Source organism: Camelus ferus, chromosome 3 (genome assembly GCF_009834535.1).
Source record: "Camelus ferus isolate YT-003-E chromosome 3, BCGSAC_Cfer_1.0, whole genome shotgun sequence".
Taxonomy (NCBI): Eukaryota; Metazoa; Chordata; class Mammalia; order Artiodactyla; family Camelidae; genus Camelus; species Camelus ferus.
Window position 1 is genome coordinate 69,932,760 of NC_045698.1, and position 25,428 is coordinate 69,958,187.

Here is a 25,428-nt window from a genome sequence, read left to right on the forward strand (position 1 = left end):
AATTGATGCAGTTATTCATCTTCTTTTAATCAAGCTCATAGTGTTCATCCAACAGTTAAAAGTAGAATCTTTTCAATACGTACGTGTAGGATCTGTTCAATAAGCAACCTGGGAGATGTATGTTAACTAAAACCATTGTAGTGACTCTGGCTTCCACAGTCCAGCCTTATTCTTCATTTAAAAATGGCATAGACTTTTTATCCCCCAAAGTCCATGCCTCTTTGAAGCATGGGGGCTCTCGGCATATTTCATGGGCTGAGATTTCCAGCTGCGTCAGGAAACATCCTCCACTCCCTGTCCCTGATGCCACTCAGGCTCAGCGGCTCAGCCCTGGAGACAGTCGGCGGATGTTTCCCAACTGCGTAGCCCCTTATCCTCCCGCCTGAATTATAGTGCTAATAACAGAAATCTATCAGTGTCAAAAGCCTTGCATTATTTTTCTAAAATGTTTGAGTCCTGGAATTTATCACTCTCATTTTACAGTTGCACATCTATTCTTTATCTGCTCCAAGATATAGACCGTACCTAAATGAAGATTCCCAAACTTCCACATGTATTTTTGGTTACGGTATCAGTAGTGGTTCTGAATATTAAGAATATTAAGAGCCATTCACACTCTAAAGAAATCTTTCTGGGAATACGAAACTATTTTAGTGAAAGAAGAGAAAGCAAATCACTGTGATGAAATAAAAATTCACATTTTTAGGTGAGACAAGAAAAATTTAAACATAAAGCGTTTTCTCTGCCCTTTGGCCTCCTCCCTCCCTCCTAGTGTGCACTGTGCCTCTGCGTTATGTGTTGACCAGACCTCCCCAACGGCAGAGATACCTGCTCAACCATAAGGTCAATTTTTCTTCTTTTGGCAACAGCCATGTAACTCCTTAGAAGACAACATTTCTTTCTCAGTCTCGTCAGGGCTGATATATTATTTCCCTTGAAGATAGCGATTGGTGCAGAACTGACTGGTCCGATGACCTGGGAGATCCTGGGCTGCACCTAATGGAAGTTCTTAGCTTAAATGCTTACTTATGACCTTATAAATGTCACTAGCAGTATTACTTGTATTCTATCTATTTTAAAAGATTGTTGTTTCTTATGCTACCAAATATGTGAGTGAGCCTCAGATAAAATTAATGACGATCAGGCAACTTGAAGTGACTGACCAAATACATAGTCCTCTAAGATCACTGATAGTTAACAGTGGTAACTCTAGATATGGGTAGAAGCAACAAGAGGGGACCATTTCCTGGATCATAACAGACTAGGAAGACAGGGGTTCAGAGGCTTTGGGCTGCTAGCAGGACCTAGTCCAGGAATAGCACATTGAGTGGCCTATCAACAAAAATCCTTGTCTGGCCTGGGAATGAGCATTCCTTGCACTGTGGACAAAATTGGTCATGAAATGCATCCCAAACCTTGGTCAAAATGAAGACTGAAAGAGAAGGGACTGTAAAATAAAGAATGTTGCCCACCATCCATTTCAACAAGAGTCCTTAGCCACCGCATTTACTGATCTAAAGCACACTCTGAAAGGAATTCAGGGCAAAGATCAGGATGAAGCCATCTGTGATATAGAAAAACTGGCAGAACTCGCCCTCGGATAGACATTTTTAGGAGAAAAATCTTATGAACTCAGTTTCTTGCATCTTCCCATACTAAGAAAAGCACTAAAACCGTTAACTAAGATGTCTACTCCTCATGACTAGCAGCAGCCTTCTACTGAGGTGTGTACTTGACTGCACGTACCTTCCCAGCTTACCTCTTCTGAACGGTTCTCAGAGTTCCCTGAGAGATTGTCTCCTGGGTTATAATCCTCAGTTTGGCTTGAATAAAAATTTCCATTTCTTTCTTACATTAACTATTGACTGATTTTTTCATTGACGACCAAAACATCAAGCTCAAATTTCCTCTCTTTTCTGTTTGTTAGCTAAGAGTTCCCTATTTTCCCTTCAGTGTTTTATTTTCATTGCCTGCAAGTTGGCAAATAAGTATGTGTCTCAAATAAAGTAAACATTTTTTCCCCGAAATTATGAAGTTATAATTCATCCCCTGTCTTCAGGCAGCTCTTTTAATATGAAGGCAAAGAGCTATTCTGATGATGTTTCACTGTTGGGCTGCCCTCCTTTGCTCTTTGTAATTGCCTCTTTCTACTGTTCATTAAAATATATTTACAGTTATATTAAGTTTACATGGAAATAGTAGACACAGCATGAAGCAGTTTTCATTATGTAGTCATTTTAATTTTAAAGTTTTTTTTCCTCTCCGCATATTCTAGTCTTTTGTGTCTCATTCCAAATTAGCAGCTCACACTGGTAATGTGTCTCGTTAATTATATGCATGTGCATTTAAATTGCATACATTGATGTGAACCTTTTAATATACTGTGGGGTGGTCCCTTTATAGTTAGAGTGGGCCTGGCACTCGATTCCAAAATCACATGCCTCTAGAGGATGCAAATAAGGACCAGCTGATGGAAAAAGCAGCAGCTCTGCCAGCCCATGTCAAGAAGGCAGCAGTACCTGTCAGATGTAACCTTCATTCCTTCTTTCCCAGGCTTTTAAAGAGGGAGACAATTAACTGCATCTAGGGACCCAGGGAAAGTCGTAGCACCGGGATTGGAGCAAGCATATCTATAGCACAATTTGTTGGACTCCGTCTGTGCTTGCAGACTTAATTCAAAGTGTAGCAGTTCTAAGTTCCCAAGGTTTTTTGGCTGAATATGAGCCATAACTGAGAAGATGCTCTTTAGGGCTTTTTAAGGTTAGTAAGGAAATGAGATGCTGAATGAACACCAGATGATTTAGATATTAAAAACTCTATCACTGCTCTCCATGAAAATACGGTAAATTTTGGGAGATCTTGGAAATTGAAATATCCATTTATCTATGTAATGAATACCTTTTTGTTCTGTTTTAACTCTAACAATCATTTTTTTAAAAAAACAATGAGTGGCTAGCTACACAGTTTCAGGCTTTGAAAATCATGATGTTTTGTTTATACACACTGTGTTGGCATTTGGGGTGATTCTGGAGCACTTTCTCTTTGTGATGTGACATTGTATAATCTTGTGCACTTTCTATTCTGCTGAGCACAGAATTTGGGGCTTAAGGCAATTTATGATGCAAACTCCAAGATTGTGTGTTCACAGTATTGAGTGATTCAGTACTTCTTTGATATAATGCCCCGTGCTTTGACGTGATCTTCTCTGCAGAGCTAAAATTACTGTTTTTAGTCTTAGTAGTAAACATTTGATTTGAAAACTATTTCTAACGACGCTTATGACCAACCACTCTTTACAAATCAAAGGGCTCTACAGGTTGTTGGATCTCTTTTGAAAAGCAGAGTCCCAGCTGGTTGAACGAGGCTGCTTCCAGCCATTCCAATTGGGAGTCACTCTCAAGCTGAAGCACTAGTGCTTTACCATCCTGGGAAGCTTTAGCTTAAATCCCTTTCAGCTGCTTCTATTTATTAACCACCCGTGTGTCCTCTTAAATGCGCCTTTCCCCACGGGGCTGCAGATGCTGGTGGGAGAGAGAAAAGTGGCTGGAACATGTGAATACATATACATAGAAGCCTGTATGTGACACCCCTGCTTGGTTGCTCATTTAAATGACTGGTTTTTTAGGGTGATGTCACTTTCCAGATAAGTCTGCAGTTCTGTTGCCTCCCTTGTGGTGATAATGACTCTTTGGTTGAGAATGGTGCTTGCATGTGCTGCCTTTAGGCACACTCTCCATGTCCTGGTTACCTGTCATCCATACACTATACTGCAAGATTTGCCATGTGTCCTCTGCAGTCCCCTCTTGGTTTCTTCTGCCATAATGAAACTTCTGAAGTTAAAATATACATAACATCCTTGTCGGTATAAATAAAAACAACAGTCTTTAAAATCTGTACTATCCCTTGTTCTAAGCACTATAAAATGTGTCCGAGTGCAGCAGCAAGGAACAGACATAAATTTCTGCTAAGCAAAAATTATTCGCATCCATTTCCTTTTTCTGCTTTAAGATTGTGACAGATTCATATTATATTATATATCAGGATATTATAAAGGATCTTCATTAAAATATAGTTGGCATCTTGCTCTAACTTCTAGTCACCAACGATCACAGTTCTTGGCTAACGTATAGGTGCTCGGATTCGAGTTGTTAATAGCAGTTCTTTAGCAACAGACCAATTCTCAGTAGACTAGTGTCAGCTTTAATAACACAGAATGACGTGGTTGAACCATTTTGACAGTTTCAACAGAAACACATTACATGATTTCGAACATTATTATTTCCTCACAAGACTAGTATTTATGTTAAACGGAATAGCAATATTATAGCACAGTGCTATAATAGCACATTGAATGTAGAGCCAGAACTTTGAGATCAGAGCATCTTGGGTTGAAATCTCATCTCCACAACTTGATAGTTGTAATACACACTGGTCAAATTATTTAGCCTGTATCGATCCGTTTCCTCATCTATAAGATGGGGTTACTAACCCTGACATCATGAAGAGTGAGTGAGGGGGTGTAAGTGATGTGGACGGTGCAGTGCCTGGCACAGAGAAGTAATTCATAAATGGCAGTTATTATCCTTACCCATTTATTAGTAAGGTGTTTTTTAGCCGTCCACTGTGTACCAAGCTCATCTTTCGGCACTGAGAATTCGGTGTGGACTAAGCAGACATGCCCAAGACACACTCTTGTAGCCTTCACTGCCTCTCTAACCTCGTGGTGGAGGAGGTGGGGTAGACGGTGGGGGGTGAGGGGTAGATCCTGTGGGGCTGTTTATCAAGCTGGTGCCTTTTAATCACTGCTCTTATTTAGCTTTCCCATTAAGCACCCTTCTAATTACTATGTTAATGCATACCCATTGCATTGAAATTCATGTAGGATTTGTCTGAATTAGGAAATATATTCTATGGGCTTGTAGAACAGTTAATGAAATTTGAATACCTGACTCACGCTGGATGCAGTTTTGAAAAGTAAGGACATTCCACACATGCCATTGATTTTAATGTGTGTTTCTTAAAGAAACTGTCTAGCTTTGGATTAATTTTCCTGTGATTCTGTTAGATACTTCATGCATTAAAATTGGGATTTAAGACCATACAGACTTAACTTCAGGGCATGACAATTTTATTAAAAAAATTTTTTTTTCAGACAAAAGAAGAAATGACTTATCAGTTCTGATTTTCCCTGAGAAACCTTGGGTTTTAACTAGCCTTTAACAGATAGAACCAGAAAGTACCTTTACAGTCGATCATGCTTTATTTGGATAATTCAGAATGACAGGCTAGCATTTTTCAGTGCTTGGCACAGTCTGAAAATATTCATGCCATCTGAATTGTTTCCCCACGGATTAGAGGTGGAAAGGTTCTACAGCAAAAGTCCGAGAATCCAGAGTGGTTTTATTTTCAAATGTTAACTCTCATCATTTTGACTATGAATACTAAGAAACCGCTAGGGAGCTATGTGACTCTTTTCACAATTAATTGGCTTGATCTGGAGGAGCCTTTAGGAAAAGCTGCTAGAATTATAAGAATAAGAAACCTGGTTGATGAGGCTTGAAATTACAACAGCCATTGATCAAAGGTTACTTTGCTTCCCAGCCTTAACACTCTTCTTCTTAAAAAGAGTGGTAAAAATTCTCACTTTTTATAGGCCCTTTTTGGAAAGTCAGAATATGTAATACCAACTTTATCCTGTTGGTCATTTTATGTGGAGAACATATGATGCTACTTCTACTGAAAATGGGAAGTGGAAATCTGAAAAGGCACAGAGACTTGATCCCAATGCTCTTTGCCACTCCTCCGTATTATCCTTTGTGGGGCTCATCTTTCTTCGCCTCTTGTTTTTCCTCTTCACTTCATCTTCTTACTAATTAAGTCTTAGGATGAGTTTCATTATCTCAGAGCCCCCCAGTGGGTCATTCTTTACTCAGCCTTAAGTTTTATACCATTTTTTAAAAATTATAAAGCAGGATCTTAAAATCAAACCCAAGTTTTCTTTCAGAGCTCTTCTTTTACCAGATCTGATAGGAGAATAAAATATACAATTATTGTCTTTTTGTGAGTAAGTCAGAAGAAGTTATTTTATCTAAAATTTGATTTTAGAATTGCACACTCAAATTGCAACTCAGTTCAGGTATGACAGTAGTCATCGAAGCTTATCTTCATCTAATACCATGAAGTCTCTGCCCAGAAGTCTATGTCAAGAATAGAGATATAAGGGAATGTGACAGCCAGAGCTTTGAATCATGGCTTGGCTGTGTGACCTTTGGAAGTGACTTAAACTCTCTGAGCTTATTCAGCTGTAAAAGTGTAACCTGCTGACAATGTTCTTGTGAGAGAGTGAGCTGATTTGTACAAAATACCTGGCAGATAATAATTCATATTTATTGTGATTTCATATTTTAGTTAAAACCTTCTAATTAATTTTTAATGTTATACACAATTTTTTAATGTTATATACTGTATAAATGATAATACAATAAAATTTAGGCCAATTCTGTTATTTAAGTGCTTGTCTATAAAACGTTAAAAATTTTCTTAATAGTTAACTTCCCCAAACATTTTTTTATTATTTACTAAATACCAAGCAAGGCTGCAGGTGCTGGGAGTACAGGGTGAAAGATGTGACCCCAAGCCTCAAAGTCTGCACAGTCTGACTGGAGAGAAGAGAAGTAAGCTGATCCTTAAGATGAGTGCTCTGGTTAAAGAAGGGAAGTTGGATGGTACGGGCAACAGAGAGAGCTTCCCTGCAGAGGAAGACTTGAACTGAATCTTGAACGAGAAGATGAGTACAAGGGTGTCAGGCAGAGAGTGGGGCAGAGGTTTTTCCAGGCAAAGAGAACAGTGGAGAAGAGACAGATTAGAGCAGCAACTTGGCATGACTAAAAAGGGGTTATTTCTGGAGATGTAACAAGGTCCCAGATCATAAAAGGCCTTATGTGTTATGCTACAACGTTTAGATTTCATTTTGGTGTTACTTTTGGGAAGCATTTGAAAGATTTTGTGCCAACAAATGACGTAATCGAATATGTAGCTTAGAAAAATTTACCAAACCAGTTTTCTCTGTTATATTTCATTTGGGTTCTTTCTAGTCATACACTGAATTGACTTCCCTATCAGGGAAACAATTATCTAGTTTAACCTAAGACTGTCATCACGTCGATGTTAGGCACTTGTATATTTATGATCTTTGTTGAAAGCTATGAAAATTGCCATCCAGATCTTTAAATTTTAGTAGCTCACAGCAGTGAGATACCAAGTGAATCACATCTGACAATCTCATTTCTTAAACTATTACCGCACGAGGCCAAGGAGGAAGGTTCTGCTTTTGGGTACCTTCCAATACCATAAGCCTTTTAGCACTCTTGGCACAAGGATGTCACAGACATTTGTTCCAACACACAAGTCTCACATGATAATGATCCTTCATCCTAAGTATATTGTTCTTGACAGTGAACAGGAAGAAACCACTGTTTGATGTGTTTTACATTGCACATTACCCAATTTCTTTCTGCAGCCTGATTTATAGAAGCAAGAGCATTTGCTCAACATAACCTTGTGGGGACCTCCTGGTTCCTGGTCCTTTATTCATAGACGGGTAACAGTTGTCTGCACTTACGGCCTGTCCTCTCACCCCCTTTCTGGCTGTAAGCAGGGAGCATGTTAGGACTCCTTGTATCTGAGTATGAAGAGACTTCTTACCCGTGGTTTTCATATCTGCAGCCTGAGTGTTCTCCAGGTTTCTAGACTCAGTTTCCAACCTGTTTAGGAAGCTGCTACTGTCTGCCTTCATGTCCGTTCCAGGCCATGGGGCACTGCACTTTTTCTCCTGCGTGAGCCAACCTCCTGGCCAAGGATCTGTATTTGTCGTCGTCCTTGACAGTCTTCAAAACTTTCAGATCTGCCTAATCTCCTGACTCTGACCTTGCTTGGTGCCAGTTTCTCAAAATACAAATATATAAAAGCAACATGAAAATGTCACCTAACAGTGTTTTGAACAAATCGTGACAGAACCAACTAAGAGATGTAGTGTAGTGGGAGAAAAATGTGCGGTCTGGGGTCAGACAGCATACCATTTATGAAGTTGGGTCTACCAGTGTAGACACCGAGGTGCTGGTTGCTGTGCTGGGTGCCTTACGCTCATCACACTGCAGCCCCATCAGAGAGGCTTCCATGCAGGACCTGGGCCTTGGAGGGCTGGTAAATGTGTCCAAGATACACAGCTGTGAAGGGGAGGTTCTGGGACTCACCTCCAGATACACCTTTCACGGCACAACACTGCCTCTCAACAATGAATCTTTAGATAAAGTGAATGTTTTGTTAGATAATGCATTACCCAGGTATGGCGCTTTGAGGTTTTATGAAGTACTTTCACTTGCATATCATTTGATTTACAGAACAACTCTGTGCGGTAAGTATAACTATCCCTGTTTTACAAAAGAGAAAACTGAGGCTCTGTAAGATTAAGTGACTTGCATAACATGGAGCAGTTTGTAAATGGCATAACCAGTATTCATAAACTTAAAAAAAAGCCACAAGAACCCCGTAAGTGGGCTATACTCATATTGTTCACTCTGCTGAGGGCAGGCACTGCGTTCTGTTTGTTGCTTAGCCAAAGATTTATTACTAACACTGATTCCCAAAGGGGAAACGTGTGCGACATTTCCTTTAGCCCACTTGCACGTTTCCACTGTGTTAGCTTTGGTTTACATGCGCTCTTTGTGTAATGCTTACTTTTTGCCTGATGACATAGAGTATATTCCACAGAGGGACATACTGAATTGTAAACTGTGTATCTGACTCACAGAGTTGTTTCATAACAGGCAACTAACAAACAAACACAACCCCCTTTAGTTGTGCTTTTGCCACGTACAAAATTGTTCTTTTCCCCAGTCCTCATTACAATCTTAAAGCTCCTAAGACTATACTGACTGTATATTGATGCACTTTTCTTTACCTTGTTTTCAAATACCTCTCCCTCCCTACTCCTCCCATCAGGACTGATTAATATATTTAACTAATTGAATCTTCGTTTACAGCTACTTTTTATTTTTTTCTTCAGGTTTTGTGATGAAGGAACCTGTACAGATAAAGCCAATATTCTATATGCCTGGGCGAGAAACGCTCCCCCCACCAGACTCCCCAAAGGTATACCTGGGGCCCCTGGATATCCTTATATTAAGCTGCTTAGTTTTTGATTCCAAAGTACTTTTTATTATATGTTCTTTCCAACAGCTGTTGACCATGTTCTGTGTTGCAATTTCACACAAAAAAGTACCTGTATTGCCTGCTTTGTATTGAAAAGGTTTTACTTAGGTAGTCACTCTGCCGTCTCTTTGCTAAGTAATTTGGCCACACAGCCGTTTAGGTAGAATTAGAAAATAACCGAGTATGCATCAGGCCACCTTTGGCCTAAGGCACACTAGGTTCTTGACAGCAGGAGCATTTCACAAGCCAGGAGAGCTAGGCATTAAGTAAATTGCTGTTTCAGCAAACAGATTTTTTTAAGTAGTCCTGGCCCTGGGTATTTAATGTGATGCCAAACCTCAGCTGGCTTTCTGAATTCATTTCTAACCTGTTTATAGCTTCCAATGTGTGTGAAGTTCCAGATTCTCCTTTAGTGTCTGGATCTTAATATCAGAGGGAACATGCAGTTCTGCTACAGAGTAGCTCTGCCGTGGTTCAGGGGTGGCTCTTGTGATGCACGTGTTCCCCTCTGGCCCCCCTAACCCATGCCAGCACCAATTGATGTCTGTTTTGCTTTACTTCAAATGAGTCTCAGAATCCTCTCTAGAATTTTCCAGGCAGCCACTATCAGACAAGTTTGGAGACTAATAGGGAGGTATGTCATAGATTTGCTGACATTTTTAAGATCTATTAGTAGAGAAGATTGAAAAAATTTTTTTTCTCTGCCTGTATATATTTTCTCTGTAGATTTTTTTTTTAGCTTACTAGTAAACTCTACTAATGGTAAGACTCTTAGGAACCCTTCAGAGTCCAAAAATTATTGACATACTGGACTTTGCAATCTAGTAAGTAATTTGTTTTCTCAATGACATTTTTGCAGATACTTGTTTTTATATGGGAAGAAAATTCCCCTCAAATGCTCTTAAGAAGTCAATTTCCTATATTCAATCAGAAAGAAAATTGAATATGAATATAAAAAAAAAACAAAATGAAAGAATGGGTTTATGTATGTCTGTTATATAATCAATAGGGACAGAATTTTGTTTTGTTTTATTCTGTTTCTTGAAAAATGAGTGAATTTTCCTCTTAAAGTTTAAGTGATTGCTCTGGATCTGAAGTGGGGACTATGAAAAGAATTCTGTCAGACCTTTGAGAAGGAATGATAGATTATATTAGAAATTTTCATTGAATGCTATTTTATTTCCATTTCCATTTCCATGTGATGTAATTTCATATGTTATATGCTATTTTACTTCCCTTTGGATTTCATAGTTCAGCAACTTTTGATTAGCTCCATTTCAGACTTCGTTTCTAAAGCATTAATTTCTCATCTTTTGTAAATCTTCAGGTGTTGGATTCAGAGTCGGAGGAGAAACTGGAAGTAAATACTTTGTACTACAAGTACACTATGGGGATATTAGTGCTTTTAGAGGTAAGTTTTGAAATGTTGGAACTAAGCACAATGAAATGTTGGAACTAAGCACGACTGTCAACACTATATTGTTTAAAATATATGTACCAGCTATTAGCTACATAATAAATGAAGAACTGACCACATCCTCTGCCCAATAGGACACAGCTGCTTTTGTTTCCTATAATTTGGGACTATTCAAGAAATGACTTTTATTTGGAAAGTTATATTCTCTTATGCACATATGCTTTATGCATCCTATTGTGCTTTCTCTTATGCTGACTTTAGGGTTCTTTCTCTTTCCAGGGTAGCATCTTATCCACCTCCTATTAAGAGATTCCTTCTAAACAGCATTGTCAGAGAGAATAGGGACTAGTAATTTATTTATATTACTAGAAGAGTCGGTGTGTTCTGCAATAGCAGGGAAGTTCTCGGGCACTGAGGTTCATGCCAGTGCTTTGTCTGTAGTCCACACTTGCCATGACGGGAACGCGTCTGTTGTGCACTGCAGTGATGCACAGACGCCACCCGCTCCTTGGAGATGGCTGAACACTCCCTGAGACACTTGTTGGTCTACCCGTGATTACTGTGCGCTTCCTTTAAGTGCTCTTTTTCTTATTATAGAATCATTGACATGAGGAAGGGGCCCTGTTCCCAAGGCAACCGAGACCGTGCTTGTTATTCCTTCTGCTACACTTAGTCAGACTGCAGCTGCATTCCAGGTTCACACTTTGGTGTTCATGGGAGTGTAAATATTAAGCAGTCTTCTCCTTGACTTGTCAGCCTTTCCACTTTGTCTTGCTGATTTATACATATTTTCCTCGAATTCTCTAATTTAACATGGTACTTCCACTAACTAACCTAACACATTTTCCTCTTTAGATACATCAGCTTTCTATCCAGCAACTAAGTCTAGAAGTACCTGTCCATCTCTGTCTATGAAATATCCTCTGGGGCCTTTGCCGAGAGCACCCCTCAGTGAGAGTTTCCATAGGTTCTCAGCAGTCAGCACTGGGACAATATATGCAGTCTTCCTCTGGAAAAGGATGCTGGAAGGAATAAATTTATGTAATTGAAAAATTATAGTTAGTACTGCAATCAGATAGATTACCAATTAAACAAGCTCCTATGGACCAGCCCATGAACCTAACTTCTAAGTAAAACCTGTTTTTTAATAAAAATACGCTTTGACTTACATATAAGTAGCTTTCCGTTTTTGGTACAGAACCTAAAACCTTAAGCTTGTTGACTGTAGTGCTGAGCCAGGAAAACAAAGGAATAAATAACGTTCGTGTTTGAGAAACAAAGAGAGAAATTATCTGCTCTAAAAATGTACCATGTTGCTATCAGGGGAACAAGCAGATTCTAAGACTGCTGACTTCCAAAGCATTGACAAGACTAATTTTTCCTGAGAGATGAGGGGGGCTTTCTCCAGTCACCACAACTAACGTAGCTGGTCATACCTACACACGCCCCAGCCCTCCGCCCCGTCCCTCGGCGGAACTCTAGACTTGACTTTTCAGCCTAATGTCTCTTAGCTTTGAGGTGCATCCTTACAGATACTGCACTGATACCCCAGGGAAAATGGATGATACATGCTATACTGGCTTTTAAAATGTGTTACTGTAAAAATTTGAATTTCTTTATTACTGAAGAGGAATTAATTTTGTTTTATAATTTATATTTAACTTGGGGTAATTAAAAAGGTACTGATATTTAATGTATAAAAATATAGTTTTTATTTACTGTAAGAGACTGATTAGAAACTTTCATATTAAGTTTTCATTTTTCAATTTTTTTGAGAACCATTTTTTGGAAAGAAGGTATATTTCGGGGATAAAGTAGGAAGATTACTGGTCCTGTAATTCATAGATCTTATTATGATATAATAAAAATGTAAACAAAAAATTTCATCCATATAATTCATTCAGTAGCATTACATACTATCCTGTGCCTTAAGCTATACAAAGCTTAGAATAGTAAGTAAACACATGGGAAAATATCAAATCTCACTAAAATAATGAGAGAGCATTTTACATTTATTTAATTGGGTACAAGTGAAGACTGAATTATAAAACCCAGACTGCCAGGGCTTAGATGAATATGGCACAGTTTGGGGAGAGCTTTGTGAATTTGTAGTGTTTTGGAAATCAGCTTTACCACATTACAAACATTTTATGTAAAACATTAAAATCTTGCTCTAGGCTTTTATCCTAAACTAAAGGAACAGTTTTGTTGGGTTTTTTAGTTTGCTTGTTTTTTAATGAGCTACCTACCCACAGTTATTTATGCTACTAATTAGCTACTAATATGAAAAACTGGAAGTTAATAAATGTCCCTAAATCAGGACTAGTTAAATAAATGGTATAACAACAAAAATAGCAAATCATAAAATTTTATACAAACTACATAAAACTGTATATAGGCTTGTATGTTTCCAAGGATTATAAGGAACAAGGAATAAAAGGAAACAGTCAGTGAGCATGAAGGACAGGATTGTGTAATTTTCTTTTCCTCTACAATGTTATAACATTTTCTTTATGCTTTTAAATTCCACAAATATAAGCACTATGTTAAGTCCTTCACTACCTGCTAGTTAGTGTGCTACATTCCCACTCATACCCTCCTGACAAAAAAGGGTTAAAGTAAATTTCTGTGTGCCTGATTTACTATAAGGAGTGACATACTTCTAAAGGGTTCTATACTGTGATTGCACACTTATCTCCAGTTGCACCTGGAAGTGGAATTATATCATCATATCTTCTAATGATTAGAAATGCTTTATATATATATATGTTATATATGTATTATGTATATGTATATACATAATTGTCTTACTGTCAGTGAAGATTTGAATTTAATCATGTTAAAATTATTGGAGATATTTTTAAGTATGTAAGTTTTAAATCAGAAGCAGACTGACACTATGAAGAAATCACTGCACTCTGCTGAAAAGTAGGAAAATATTTGGCTTAAGAGTATGAGCATTTTTCTGCACAGTGAAGATTTTTGAGAGTGGAGAAGCCTAGGACTTCTCTTTAATAAAGCATCAACAGTGAAGGTAAAATGTCTTCTGAAGTTTGTTGGAATGCGATGAAGTATCAGAGAGAATATAACCTGAAGCCAACTGGGTATGTTTTGGACTGGGACGTCTAGTAGTGGGAAAAGATTGGTTGTGATTGTAGAGTGAGGCCTGTGGGATCACCTGAAATGTTTGTTTTGTTTTGTTGTTGTTTGTTTTGGAAATTGCACAGAACGTGAAGCTGTAAATGCATCATTTAAAGGGAGCCAACTTTATTGAATGCTGTGTTATTCATCGTGTCAGACCTGGGCTAGTGCTGGGTATACTAATCTTCCTGCCTGCAGGAGTCTAGTACATTCTCGCAGGAGAGACAAACACAGGAACGGAGTGTTTTCAGGCAGTGATGGAAATGTATACCAGATTCCGAGGCTGTGGAGAGGCAGAGCGTACAGGTCTAGGGGAACAGGCTTCTTAGAAGATGGAAGCGTTGCAGGGCTTTGAATGGTGATCAGGAGCCTGCAGATGGGCAGAGACAGGAGGAAGACAGGTTCTAGACAGAGGTAGAAGCATGTGCATAGACCCAGGGGCGTGAACAAGCTCATGTCCACAAGGAACTCTCGGTGTTTTGGCGCTGCTAGACTGTGAAATGCAAAGGGAGAAGTGGCAGGAAATGAGAAAGAGAGCTGAAAGGTGGGGACCAGACCGTACAGATCCCTGTTAGGACTTTTTCTGAAAGCTCCCAGAGTGCTTCTCAGCAGTAACCTGATCAGATTTTCACTTCAGTCTCAGGCTTGAGGGCATGGAAAAGCTCCTAGCCTTATGAAGAAAGATTGGGGCATTAGGAGGCCAGAGGGGAGGGCCAGGTCAGGATGGAGCTCTGGAAGGCTAGAGGAGCTCTTTTTTAAAATGTAGGCTTTTTAACTTTTTATAAATGAATATTCTATGGAAAAGAGAATGTAATCTAATTAGAAATGAATGTCCAGTATAAGCACAGTATGGGATCACAGTTAGGTGATCAAACACTAAGGCCAGATAGCCTGGCAGTGATGCCTGCTACTTTTGTTATCCTCACCAGGTTCCTAAACCCCTCTGCCCTCCTCATCTGTAAAATAGGATCATAATGGTTCGTGCAGAGGTACCTGGTAAGGACTCAGTGTTAGCTACTATCATTATAGCCCCTATAAAAGGCTTTATTTAAGGTGACATAAATCCCTCTAAATGCAGCCTTTCATCGTAGTTGCCCATAATATAAAGAGTATGTTGGTTACTTTTCAAGAGTGTTAAAAATTTTTCATTGTATTTAGACACAGAACTGTATTCATGTCTGTCGTGTTGACACTGAAAGTTTCCTAATTATGCTCCATTACTTGTTCTCCAGTTTTCTGGCAGTTTTTGTTATTTATAGTTCAGTTGTACAAAGATAAACTACAAGACCACGTCCCTGCCCGTAAGGAAATTAGAATAACAGGAACTAGAGATTCCTCCTGGTCCTTTTTCTTTCTGCCAATTTTTTCTATAAAATCTTATTCCACAGAGAAAATTCTCCTGAGATTGTTGCAGAAATTTGCTACATTTCTTCTGGATGTTTTGACGCAGGGGAATCGTAAGAAAATTGGCCTTTGCTTTCCAGAGTTTCTGGCATTAGCTTACTAGTCTCCAGCAATAACTCATTTCTGAAATTAGAAAACCTTTGCACTCACCACCTACAGTTAGAGCCGATATCTTAAAAGAATTTCTTCCCAAGTGCATAAGCTCTGACTGTCTTGGAGTTGGCAAAATTTCTAAGCTACAAACTACTTATTGTCCATAAGCTCTTGGTGCATATAAGAAAACTAACAGGTATTATCAAATGCACAGACCACACACACACACACACACACACACACACACCCCGTGCTTGTTTCCACCTGGTCTTCACAGCCCTCGAAGTACACCTACATTTTAGCATGTTCCTGGGACTATAGCTAAAAGATTCATTTTCCTTAGACTAAGTATTTAATACTTACATTCTAAATGAGGTGAATGAAACCCTAGGGATCCTGTTTTCAACTCTCCATTATGTCAGAGTAAGCTCTAAGAAGTTTCTTCTCCAAATTTCTGGGCTTATATTAGTAAAATCAGATCACAAAACTCTAGTTATGACACGTAAGGAACTAATCATTTTCAGTAGCGGGTTTTCCAGAAAGCTAAGGCTCTAAGTCTTAAAGTACTGTAACCTTAAAACATTTTGGACAGAAGTATTTCCCAAATGCATTGTGCCTCATGAAATTAAAATAGGTGGCAGGTGTTAAACGCCTACAGCTGTGCTCGACACAAAGCAGCCTAGCAGTAAATGTTAGTTTCCTCCTTAGTCCCTCCGCCTTTTCTTCATGATTTGGGGATATTATTCTGGGTATCAACTACTGCTCAATGATTTCCCTCCAAACTTTAGGAGTAGGCAGAGTTATTTCATGTTACTGGGCTTGTTGCCTTCTTCTGTCTGCTTTCCCATACTTTCCGTAGCTTCCCCTATTGTCAAGCTACTACTTCAACAAATTTTAATTCAAAGAGAGCAGCACACAGAGGCAAAGATGAATAAGAACAAAAGTCTGCTTTCATATAGCTCACCATTCAATGTGGGCAAATAGAAATAAAACAATAATTTTAGTCGGATGAGCCAGTACATTTAGTACAGGAGGAGAGGGGGTTGAGAAGCAAAAAGACCCCACCTAGTTTAGGAAAAGATTTCATGTTGACATTTCGATTTCCTATAGGCATCCTTCTCCCTTGTTCTGAATTGATGATGTGGAATCTAGGCAGCTAATTTTCATATAACTGTTTGCAAGTTTAGAATAAATGGGCTCTAAATTGAAGTCCTTAAAGGGAAATTTTAAAATAAAATCGTAGGAACACTCATGCCTGCACTTCAGACTTGATTTCTCCTTGCCCTCTTTGTGTTGTTCCATCCTCGCTGTGATCTGTTTCAGTGTGGCTTCTGATAGCTAAGTTCCAGATGGGTAGGTCTTGCTAGACATAGGTGTACATTCATGAAATACATGCTCCGCATTCGTGCACATACACACACACCCTGACACACACATACGCACACTCACACGAGGGTTCCCTTCTCACCACAGCTGAAGGAGCAGTAGAGTGAACACGAGAGAATGGAGACTGGCAGGCAGAAGGGAAATCAGGATTCTAGAGGAATTCTAATTCCACTGTGACCCCTGCCACATCTCTGCTTCTTATAAGACTACTGCCAGGAAGCTATTGGAAAAAGCTCTGAAATTGTGAGCCCAGGAAAAACCCCTGGCTAATGCATTTTTGAACAAGATGGAGCATAAATCAGTGATCAGGGCAGCTACACTTAAAATTATTTCATTCTAGTATAAAACAGACTAGTCTGACTTCAGTGTAAGCATTAGAGGAGCTCTTGACTCCCTGATACGTGATTGCAGAGATAGAGGGCCACTGGTGAAAGATGACTCGCCAGTGCTTCCTGTGTTGTATTTTCTTAATCTCTTCTAGTAGCTTCCTCCTGCACGCTTTCTAGCAAGACGTACCAATCCTGCCTTTATTCCCTCCTCTGCAAAGTAAGGGGTACTGTGGATTGGGGTATTTAAACCCATGTATTTTCAACTTTCCATGTTTAAGTCTCCTTTGAAATTTCAAGTGTGGAGGGTGTTCTTAATGCTTCCTCTTCCCTGGGAGTTGCCTGAAAGCTACTATCTCTCCACTGAAAGGGAGACAGAGATGGCACCTTTCTAGCATTTGGCCTGGCCTTCCCTGAATAGAACCTTGATCTTTTAATCCAGAGTGCATACAAAGTGACCTAGTTCTCAACTCCAGGGACAGTAGTCCTGTGGTCCCAGAAAGGTGCACCTGACCTCAGTTCCCCTTTTCTCTCCCAAGGCTGCAATACTGGTGCCAATCAGCAAGTCTTCATTTTTCCTTCCTGACCTCCCACTTTCTGTTTACCTAATATTCCTTGATGTAGGGGCACAGACTTTTATTCAAATGCTTTGCAACAGATGTGGTTTGGAATTAAGAACTTTAAACCTTTTTGAAAGTTACTCAAGTGCTTAAATCATGTATTACATTACATCACCTCTAGGAGTCTGGGGCACTATCCCTAATCAAACATGTTAATATTCCTTAAGCAAAGTGTCACACTACAGGGATAAAGACAGATCATAAATAGAACACATTCATTCGAATCAGATTTTGTGGCCAAACATTATGAGAAAAACCTCAGGCTTCCAAAGCTTTTCAGGTTTCAGAATTGCAAAAAGTTCTAGTATTGAAACAAAGAAACCTATTCCTGAACACTTGAGTTACTGGTTAAAATACTAACAAGGTTTGGAAGACTCTGGATATATCTAAATATTTTTCCATTAAAATCACCTTTCTCAAACTTTATTTTTCACTTTTTGAAAAATACAGTAAAACATTAAAAAGAAAAGTGAAAAAGTCACTCACAATACCCTACTATTTAAAAAATCTATAATATGAGGTGATGGTTGCATGTACCTGTGAATATATTAAAAAGCCAGTGAGTTGTACACTTTAAAGGGCTGAATCTTATGGTATGTAAATTATATTTCACTAAAGTTATTGAAGAAAATGTATATAAATTAAAAAGAAAAAAATCCATAATACCTTCTTCAATCCCACCTCCCTTTCTCCCCCAACCCCCACCTCCAGATAACTACCATTTATACCTGCCGGTTTTCCATGTGCTTATCCCAACATGTTTATACACACAGAAACCACAGATATGTATATTTGCACTTTTTTGGACAAAATTCAGATCGTGCTGCTGCTGTTTTTAATTTAACAATGTACCCTGGGCACATTTGTAAGGTAGCACACATAAAGCTCTTCTATTATTTGTAATGGCTGCCTAGTATTCTGTTGTGCAGATATATTATAATTTATATATACTGTTCCCTATTGGAGATGTTTAAGTTCTGAGTGTTTTGCTATTGGAGCAATGCTGCAGTGAACTTTTCCACGTTAGAAATGTTTTATGTAACTGTGCATTACTATTGCAGGGTAGATTTCTAGAAATGGGATTTTGGGGTTATGGAGTGTTTAAACCTTAACAGATTCCACCAAATTATGCAACAAAACAGCTTTTCCAATTTACAGTTTATAGTGAATGAATAAGCCCCATATCCTTACCTGAACTAGACGTTTTCTCACTTGAAACATTTTGCCCAGTGTTTGCATAAACCAAGGAACTCCTTGTACTATTGCATTAAAAGGATTAGACTTAGCTGGAAGTTCTTAATAGAATTACCTCTAAAGTACATAGTCTACATCAGGATTTCTCAAAATCTGATCTGTGGGCTACCTGTGCCAGAATCTCCTTGGGGTGCTTTTTAAAATGAAAATTCCTGGTTCCACCCAGACCTGCTAAATCAAATGCACAAAAAGTAGAGGCGAGGCAGTGGTGTATTGGAGCTGGCTCACATTGACTCACGAGGGCCAGTTGTTAATTTTCAGATAGTTTGCGAGCTCATTTTTAATTAGAGCCATTGTTAAAAATAACGACAGTAAAGACTCAAAGGTCATCATCTCCTAATCATTCTACTACATTTTACTATTTTCTGTGCTCTTGAGGGTATTTATGTCTGTCGTATCTGTGTGGTAGAAGTTCTATAAAATGATGTCTTAATCGCTTTTGTCTTCCCAACTCAGTGTTCAGTAATGTCACCTTGGTAGCTTGAAGTCAACCATGGTGGGAAAATTTACACCATCGAAATTGACAAAGGCTACAAATCAGTGGTTCATAAATTACCTTGTTGGTTGTTTAGGTTTAAGAAAGTGATCAAAAAGATGTTAGTAATACAGATTATTGTGAATAGCAAAAAAAATTTGAGGAAATATTCTTCCAGGATTCAAAAACTGCTATGCAATACGGCAGAGATTTTGCTTACTTCATCAACGAGCAAGTGCAGTTCTGACATATATCTTTGTTGTTTCAATAAATAAGAACATCAACAAACATTCTTGTCTGAACTACACTCTTCAGTTACAACCATAGGTTGCCTAAGGAAAAATTCAGCAAAAATTAAGTAAAGAATTCTGTAAAATTCGACTGGTTATACGGAATTTAAATAAAGGGCATTATATATTTTATTTTTTTTATAAATTGTGTCCTACACATCTTTATATTAATAAAACTATAATAAATGTTTACTTACACATACACACACATTTTTGTCAGAGAACCAGTGTGTTACCAGCGCACCACTGAGTCCAGGATTCTGAAATTTTAATGAGCTCCTCAGTTGATTTTTACACAAAGTACTCTGAATCTTTTACACTGAATCTCAGATTTTCCTAGTAAAAACTGAAGTTACTTCTACATCTTTTTTTTTTTCCTATACTACAGGTGTGTCAGGGAAGTCTCCTGGGGCTTGGGACATGAGCAGAATAATTTACATTTATCAAAAAAAGTATGATTAACTCTCAATTCTCTTAAGAAAAGGGGAGCTTTGAAAGAAGAAAATGTATTTAATTACTCTCTGGTTATTCTAGCACATTTTTATTTCACTAAGAAATTTGATGGACAGTTTATTTTTATTCTTAACTTTTTCACAAAATTTCTTGTTTGGATTTTAAAATGCTGTAGTAGTAGAAGCACTTACAATGCATATATGACCTTCTTGGGCATCCTCCCTGTATATAGGGGTGCACATGTTCCTGTTGACACTTAATCTAGATAAACCTTTTGGAAGAATAAGCAAAAATAAGTTATATGCTTCCAATTTTTACATTTTTTATTTTTAAGTAGAATGTATGGAGTCACAGGCACTAGAAGGTAAGAAAAAAGGCAGAGACCACGACACCAACTCTGAGAGAGAAATGATTGACAAGAAGGTAATGTTCAACCTGCTTGAAATTCCATAGCCTCTTCAGCCTTTTCAGATAAAGGGAAGAGGTGGAAACGTGGCTGGAAAAGCATTGTTGAAAAGGAAACCATGACTTTTATTTTCTTTCCTTATGAAAAGAGTAAAAACCATAGATCTTATGTGTTGTGTACTAATTCATTTTTAAAGCACTTGTTTTTGACACCTGAGGCTGAGGCTTCAGGGTAATAGAAGGAGTACAGCGTGACTGGAAGGGACCACCTGGCCCAGCCCCGGCACTTAGCGGAAATGGAAATCAATACTCAGAAAGGTTAAGTGACTTTCCTAAGGGGGTACAGCTACTAGTCCAATGCTATTAAAAATGAAAAGAATTTAATTTGTGTTGGATTTCTAGTTTGTAGCTTGTCAAAGTTCATGTCTGAACTATATAAAACAAATAATTCAGTCAGTACTTCCAGAAGTCCTTTGAATACTAGGAACGAAGAGAGATGAGCTCATTCACGCACAGTAGAATAAATATGAATGAAGATTGGAGCCGCTTACCTCATCTCATTTATGCCTTTTCATTCTGATGTATGAAGTAACTCACTTCCCTTATGTAGGGATATTTCTAAATCAGGTTGCTTGATAATCCCACTGATTTCAGAAGAATTATAATAGGATATTCTTCATGTTCTTCCCTAGCCTTCATTATACACAAGCAGCTCGTTCTGAGTCATGGGAATGATGTTAGGACTAATCAGTACCTCGCAAATGATCCAAAAGAAGCCTATAAATCTTGCAATATTTTTTGGCTGTTGCCAATCTCTTCACACAAATGTAAGCCCCCTGATTCTCTACCTTCTTGGATTTCAATTTTATTAATCATCTTCAATTTGGAAGGCTAATGGTCCTTATTCATCTCATTCATCCATGGGACACCTGTTTATTTTAATACCTAAATATGGTCATTAAGTATCAGGAATTACATTTTTATTCATTTGGTTTTGAGAAGATATGCAAAACACTGCAGTATTATTATTTTTTAAAAGAATATATTCAAAATGTTCTTTATCCCTTAAAATGTGTTTTTTAAGCAATTTAACATTGTACAATATAATATTTAGCCTAAGTGATGTCTTTTAGGGAAAGAAAAAAACTTTCCCTAATACTATTTAGTTTTTCACATTTTGCCTTTATTTCCCAGTTGTTTTCAAGAAAACCTTATACTTTACCTTCATTTACACCTTTGCAGTTCATGCTTTTTAAATTACTCATAATTATTAACTCCTTTTTTTGAAGCTGGTCAGGGGTACATAGTTATTGACTAGTTAATTTTTAAAATTAGTAGCAGACAATATTTCAATTTTAGCAAAAAAAAAGAAGAAATACAGTTACTTGCCTATGGGCTCGCATCAAAATTAGGAGGTACAAGGCATTTTTCCACATAGTCCCCACATACTCCATCCAGCTGGTTTCTGCACCATCCCTTGCTGCTCCCCTCGTGGCCTTGGCATGTTGATGTTTGCTTACTGTGTTGTAGGAATTCTGGTAAAAGATGGAAGTCATTAGATGGAAATGCTAGGATTTTTACACTCCATTTCCTATTTTCTGTTAATTCCTTTTTTAAAAGTTAGTTGGCTGTCTTGTAAAATGCAAAAGATACCCTAAGTAAATACATGACCAAAAAGGTATTTGATAAAAATCTTTCAAATGTAACATTTAATGACATTTACAAAATACTCTGTTAGAAGAATAAAATCCAACCTGTTACCGAGCTCAGGTTTGACTGCACACTGCTCCAAAGCCAGTAATTTGAGAGGCAAGTGTGAATAGAAAGGAAAAGTGCTTTCATCAGAAAAGCAAGCAATCTGGGGAGATGGTGGACTCCTATCCAGAGATCACCTCTGAAGATCCTGCTCAGCCATGAAAGTTTTTAGAGGGAAAAATGAGGGGAAGAATCTGAGAGAACCATGGAGGCAGGAGGTTGGGTTCTGCATCATTCTCCATTGTGTGCAGACTGGCGGACTCTTTCTTCAGGTGTTATCTTGCCCCGTGGTCTGCCTGCAGGATTGCTGAGGGGGCTGTTGAGGGAAGAGAGCTAATCATTCTTTAACTGCTTAATTCTTCATTCTTACTTCTTTTTATCTAGGAAAAGAATCAGCAGGTTAAACAAGGCATGGTGTGCATTCAGAAGGCGTAAGTCAGGAGTTAGTTTCAATTGCATAAGTGATCTCATTCCTGTAATTAATTTCTTTTAAGGTTAGAGGTGGGGCAGAAATGAGCGAATAGGAAAGGGGCAAAAGAGCTGCTTTCAAACCTTCCCTTGGCCTGGAAGAGACCCTTCTACGCTCCCTTTCTCTGCCAACTGAAACATTACCCTCCTCTTCATTCAATTTGGAAACCCTTCATTTCTTCTCACTCCCTATTAATTCTTCTTTTCTCCATCTTTGAAAACTTTCCAGTCTGTCTTCTTGAAGGGATGGATACCTCCCCTCCTCCACACTTTTCTAGATCCATTTCTTTGCAAGTATTCCTGATCTTTGTTTCCCTGTCTTAAGTGTAGTGTATCATCTGTAATTACAGGAAGGAGAATAAAATCTGGGCAGTAACTGCAAACCCTTCCAAACTGACCCTTTATCTTACAGTTTGAAGACTTGCTTAAGGTCTGAGGGAATTTTGAGAGAGAGTTTGGGTCAGTGAGGGGTTTCAGTGTTTTTCCATACTACTTCTCAACTCAAGTGCTTTATGAATGTTACTTTATTAAACCTTCATACCATATTACAACATAAACATAATGAATGCAAATTAATGCTAAATCAAATATATGAGCTATAATATTCAAAGTCTATTTCCTAATTAATACCAAGGACTACATACATGCAAAATTATATGTAAACTAGATACTTTGGGTTTATTTTTTCACTGAAGAACCAAAATACAATGTTTTAAGTCAATAAAGATAATTGGGTTGAAAATATAGCCACTGATTTTAGGTTGAGCTCCAAAACACATATATCCAAATTAAATTATAGCTTTTACAGACAGTAAACTTCCTGTTTTCAAAACAAAGTAGGGTATTGTTGCCACTAGGTTACCCTCTCTTTGTTTATCAGACATGAGCATTTGGAGGTTTCAGTTAAATAAATGGAGACCACATTGTTGCACAAAGTAGTTGAGAATTCCGAAGTGGGATGAAAAGTAAACCTTTTATGTATATTTAAAAAAAAACCCTCAAGATGATTCAGAAATTCATAATAAAGCACTTTATATGAAAAATATCTTAGCTTTATATTTCAAAATGAATTTAAGTTTCTTTGATTAAAACTCTTAAAGTTCCTTCTCATTCCATTACTCATTCTGTCAAGTACCTACCCTGTGGTTCCTGGACTTTTACAGGTACTTTCTGCCTTGAGTGGGGAAAACAGACAGTAATTGAGAATGCAAAAGAAAATTTAGATTTTCATTTTAAGAATGAATATATATTAAAAACTGAGATACGGAAGTGAAAAGTGGTTGATAGGACTTTTCACTGAGAGAAAGGGGAAATAATAAAATATTTCTTAGTAACCAGGTATCATATTTAAAAACTGTCCAACCAAAGCTCACGAAGTTATAGTCGACAAGGTAGTTAGAGGCACCTGGTTTACCCAAAAGACAACTTCAGAAAAACAAATGTTTAAATATGCTGTGTACATATTTAAATCTTTAAACATAAAGATTTAAAACTTAATGCCTCAGGATGGGGACCCAAGTGTAGGGTCTTTGCTTGATCTGGGTGCTGGTTACAGGAGTCTGTTCGTTTTTTTAATTTCCTGAAGCTGTACCTCCTGGTTCATGCACTTTTCTGTATATTATAGTTCAACGAAAAGTTCAAAAAACAATCAATAACTTAAAAACTCCGTGCCACGTTTTGAAAAATTCTGTATTTACCTAAGATTGGGGGTTTTGTCTGTTAATTTTAATTTCTTAGAAGTGTGACCGTGGAGCATGCTCCTAATTCTGAGAGAAGATGGAGCGTAAATCATAAGCCTCACTGCAGATTCTTTTCCTTGCATTCATAAAAGATGGAAACAGGAAAGTGCTCTGACATTAGTTGTGCCGTAACATTCTCCACACACAGAGCGATTATAAAAGCTCCTTGGTGAGCCTGCCTGCCTGCCTGCCTGCCTTCCATTTGATCTCTTTTGGGAACAGCACAGGCCATCATTTGTGGAAGTCGTCTTCTTGCTGGATGGATAAATGCATTTTCTCTTCCTTGCCACGGGACAAATGGAAGCTAGTAATTTCTAGTCCCACAGCAGTGAATGCAAAATCAAAAGAGGCTAACTCACTGCAGTGACAACTTCAAAAGGAATTCTTTTTTGAAGATTTTTTTTTTTTGGTAGTGCTAGTTTATTTAGCACCGAAGCTTGTCTGCTAAGCCAGCTCTCAACAGCTTTCAGGCAAACCTCTGTGCAGTTTGTGTTGTGTGTTAACAGTGCCCCTATTTCAGTTATATTTACTAAGCAGATACACATTGGCCGTGACAGCTTAAGGTGTTAGTGGTGCTTTTTGAGTGGAGAGTATTTTATATCAATGTATCTGGAGTGTCCTGATATGATGAAAATATGCTTTCAGGAATCTGAGTATTCTCTAGGAGAAATTTAGTGGCTGAGATTTTGTTTTGAGGAAACACTAACAAAAAAATTTAATATATGCATTTTCTGGTTAATTTGGAGAATCATCTTTTTACTGAGTACTATACAGTGACTGTAGGACCTGCATTTATAATCCAGATGGTACCGAAAAAACAGTAAAGGAGCTGTGTCTTACCTTCATTAAAACCCTGGTTCCATTCAATGTGCCGGGCCCAGAATGAACACAAGATCCTAATCTTCTGTTCCCTCCGCAGTTTCCTACTTGCTTCTTATGCTTGTGTCCATCTCTCTGCTGCTGCAGGGTTTTAGATGTGCAGAAACAACCTT

At 38.1% G+C, this 25,428-nt stretch overlaps 1 protein-coding gene across 11 annotated transcripts in view; it reads left to right on the plus strand.

The window, feature by feature from the left end:
- The window catches only part of PAM (peptidylglycine alpha-amidating monooxygenase), a 214,337-nt gene that overhangs the window by 113,387 nt on the left and 75,522 nt on the right, over nt 1-25,428 (plus strand). For all 11 annotated transcript variants that reach the window (XM_032476440.1, XM_032476441.1, XM_032476430.1 and 8 more), the window contains 2 exons: nt 9,065-9,150; nt 10,538-10,621. In XM_032476440.1, coding sequence (XP_032332331.1) covers nt 9,065-9,150; nt 10,538-10,621 — 170 coding nt within the window. The remainder of the gene's footprint in view (nt 1-9,064; nt 9,151-10,537; nt 10,622-25,428) is intronic.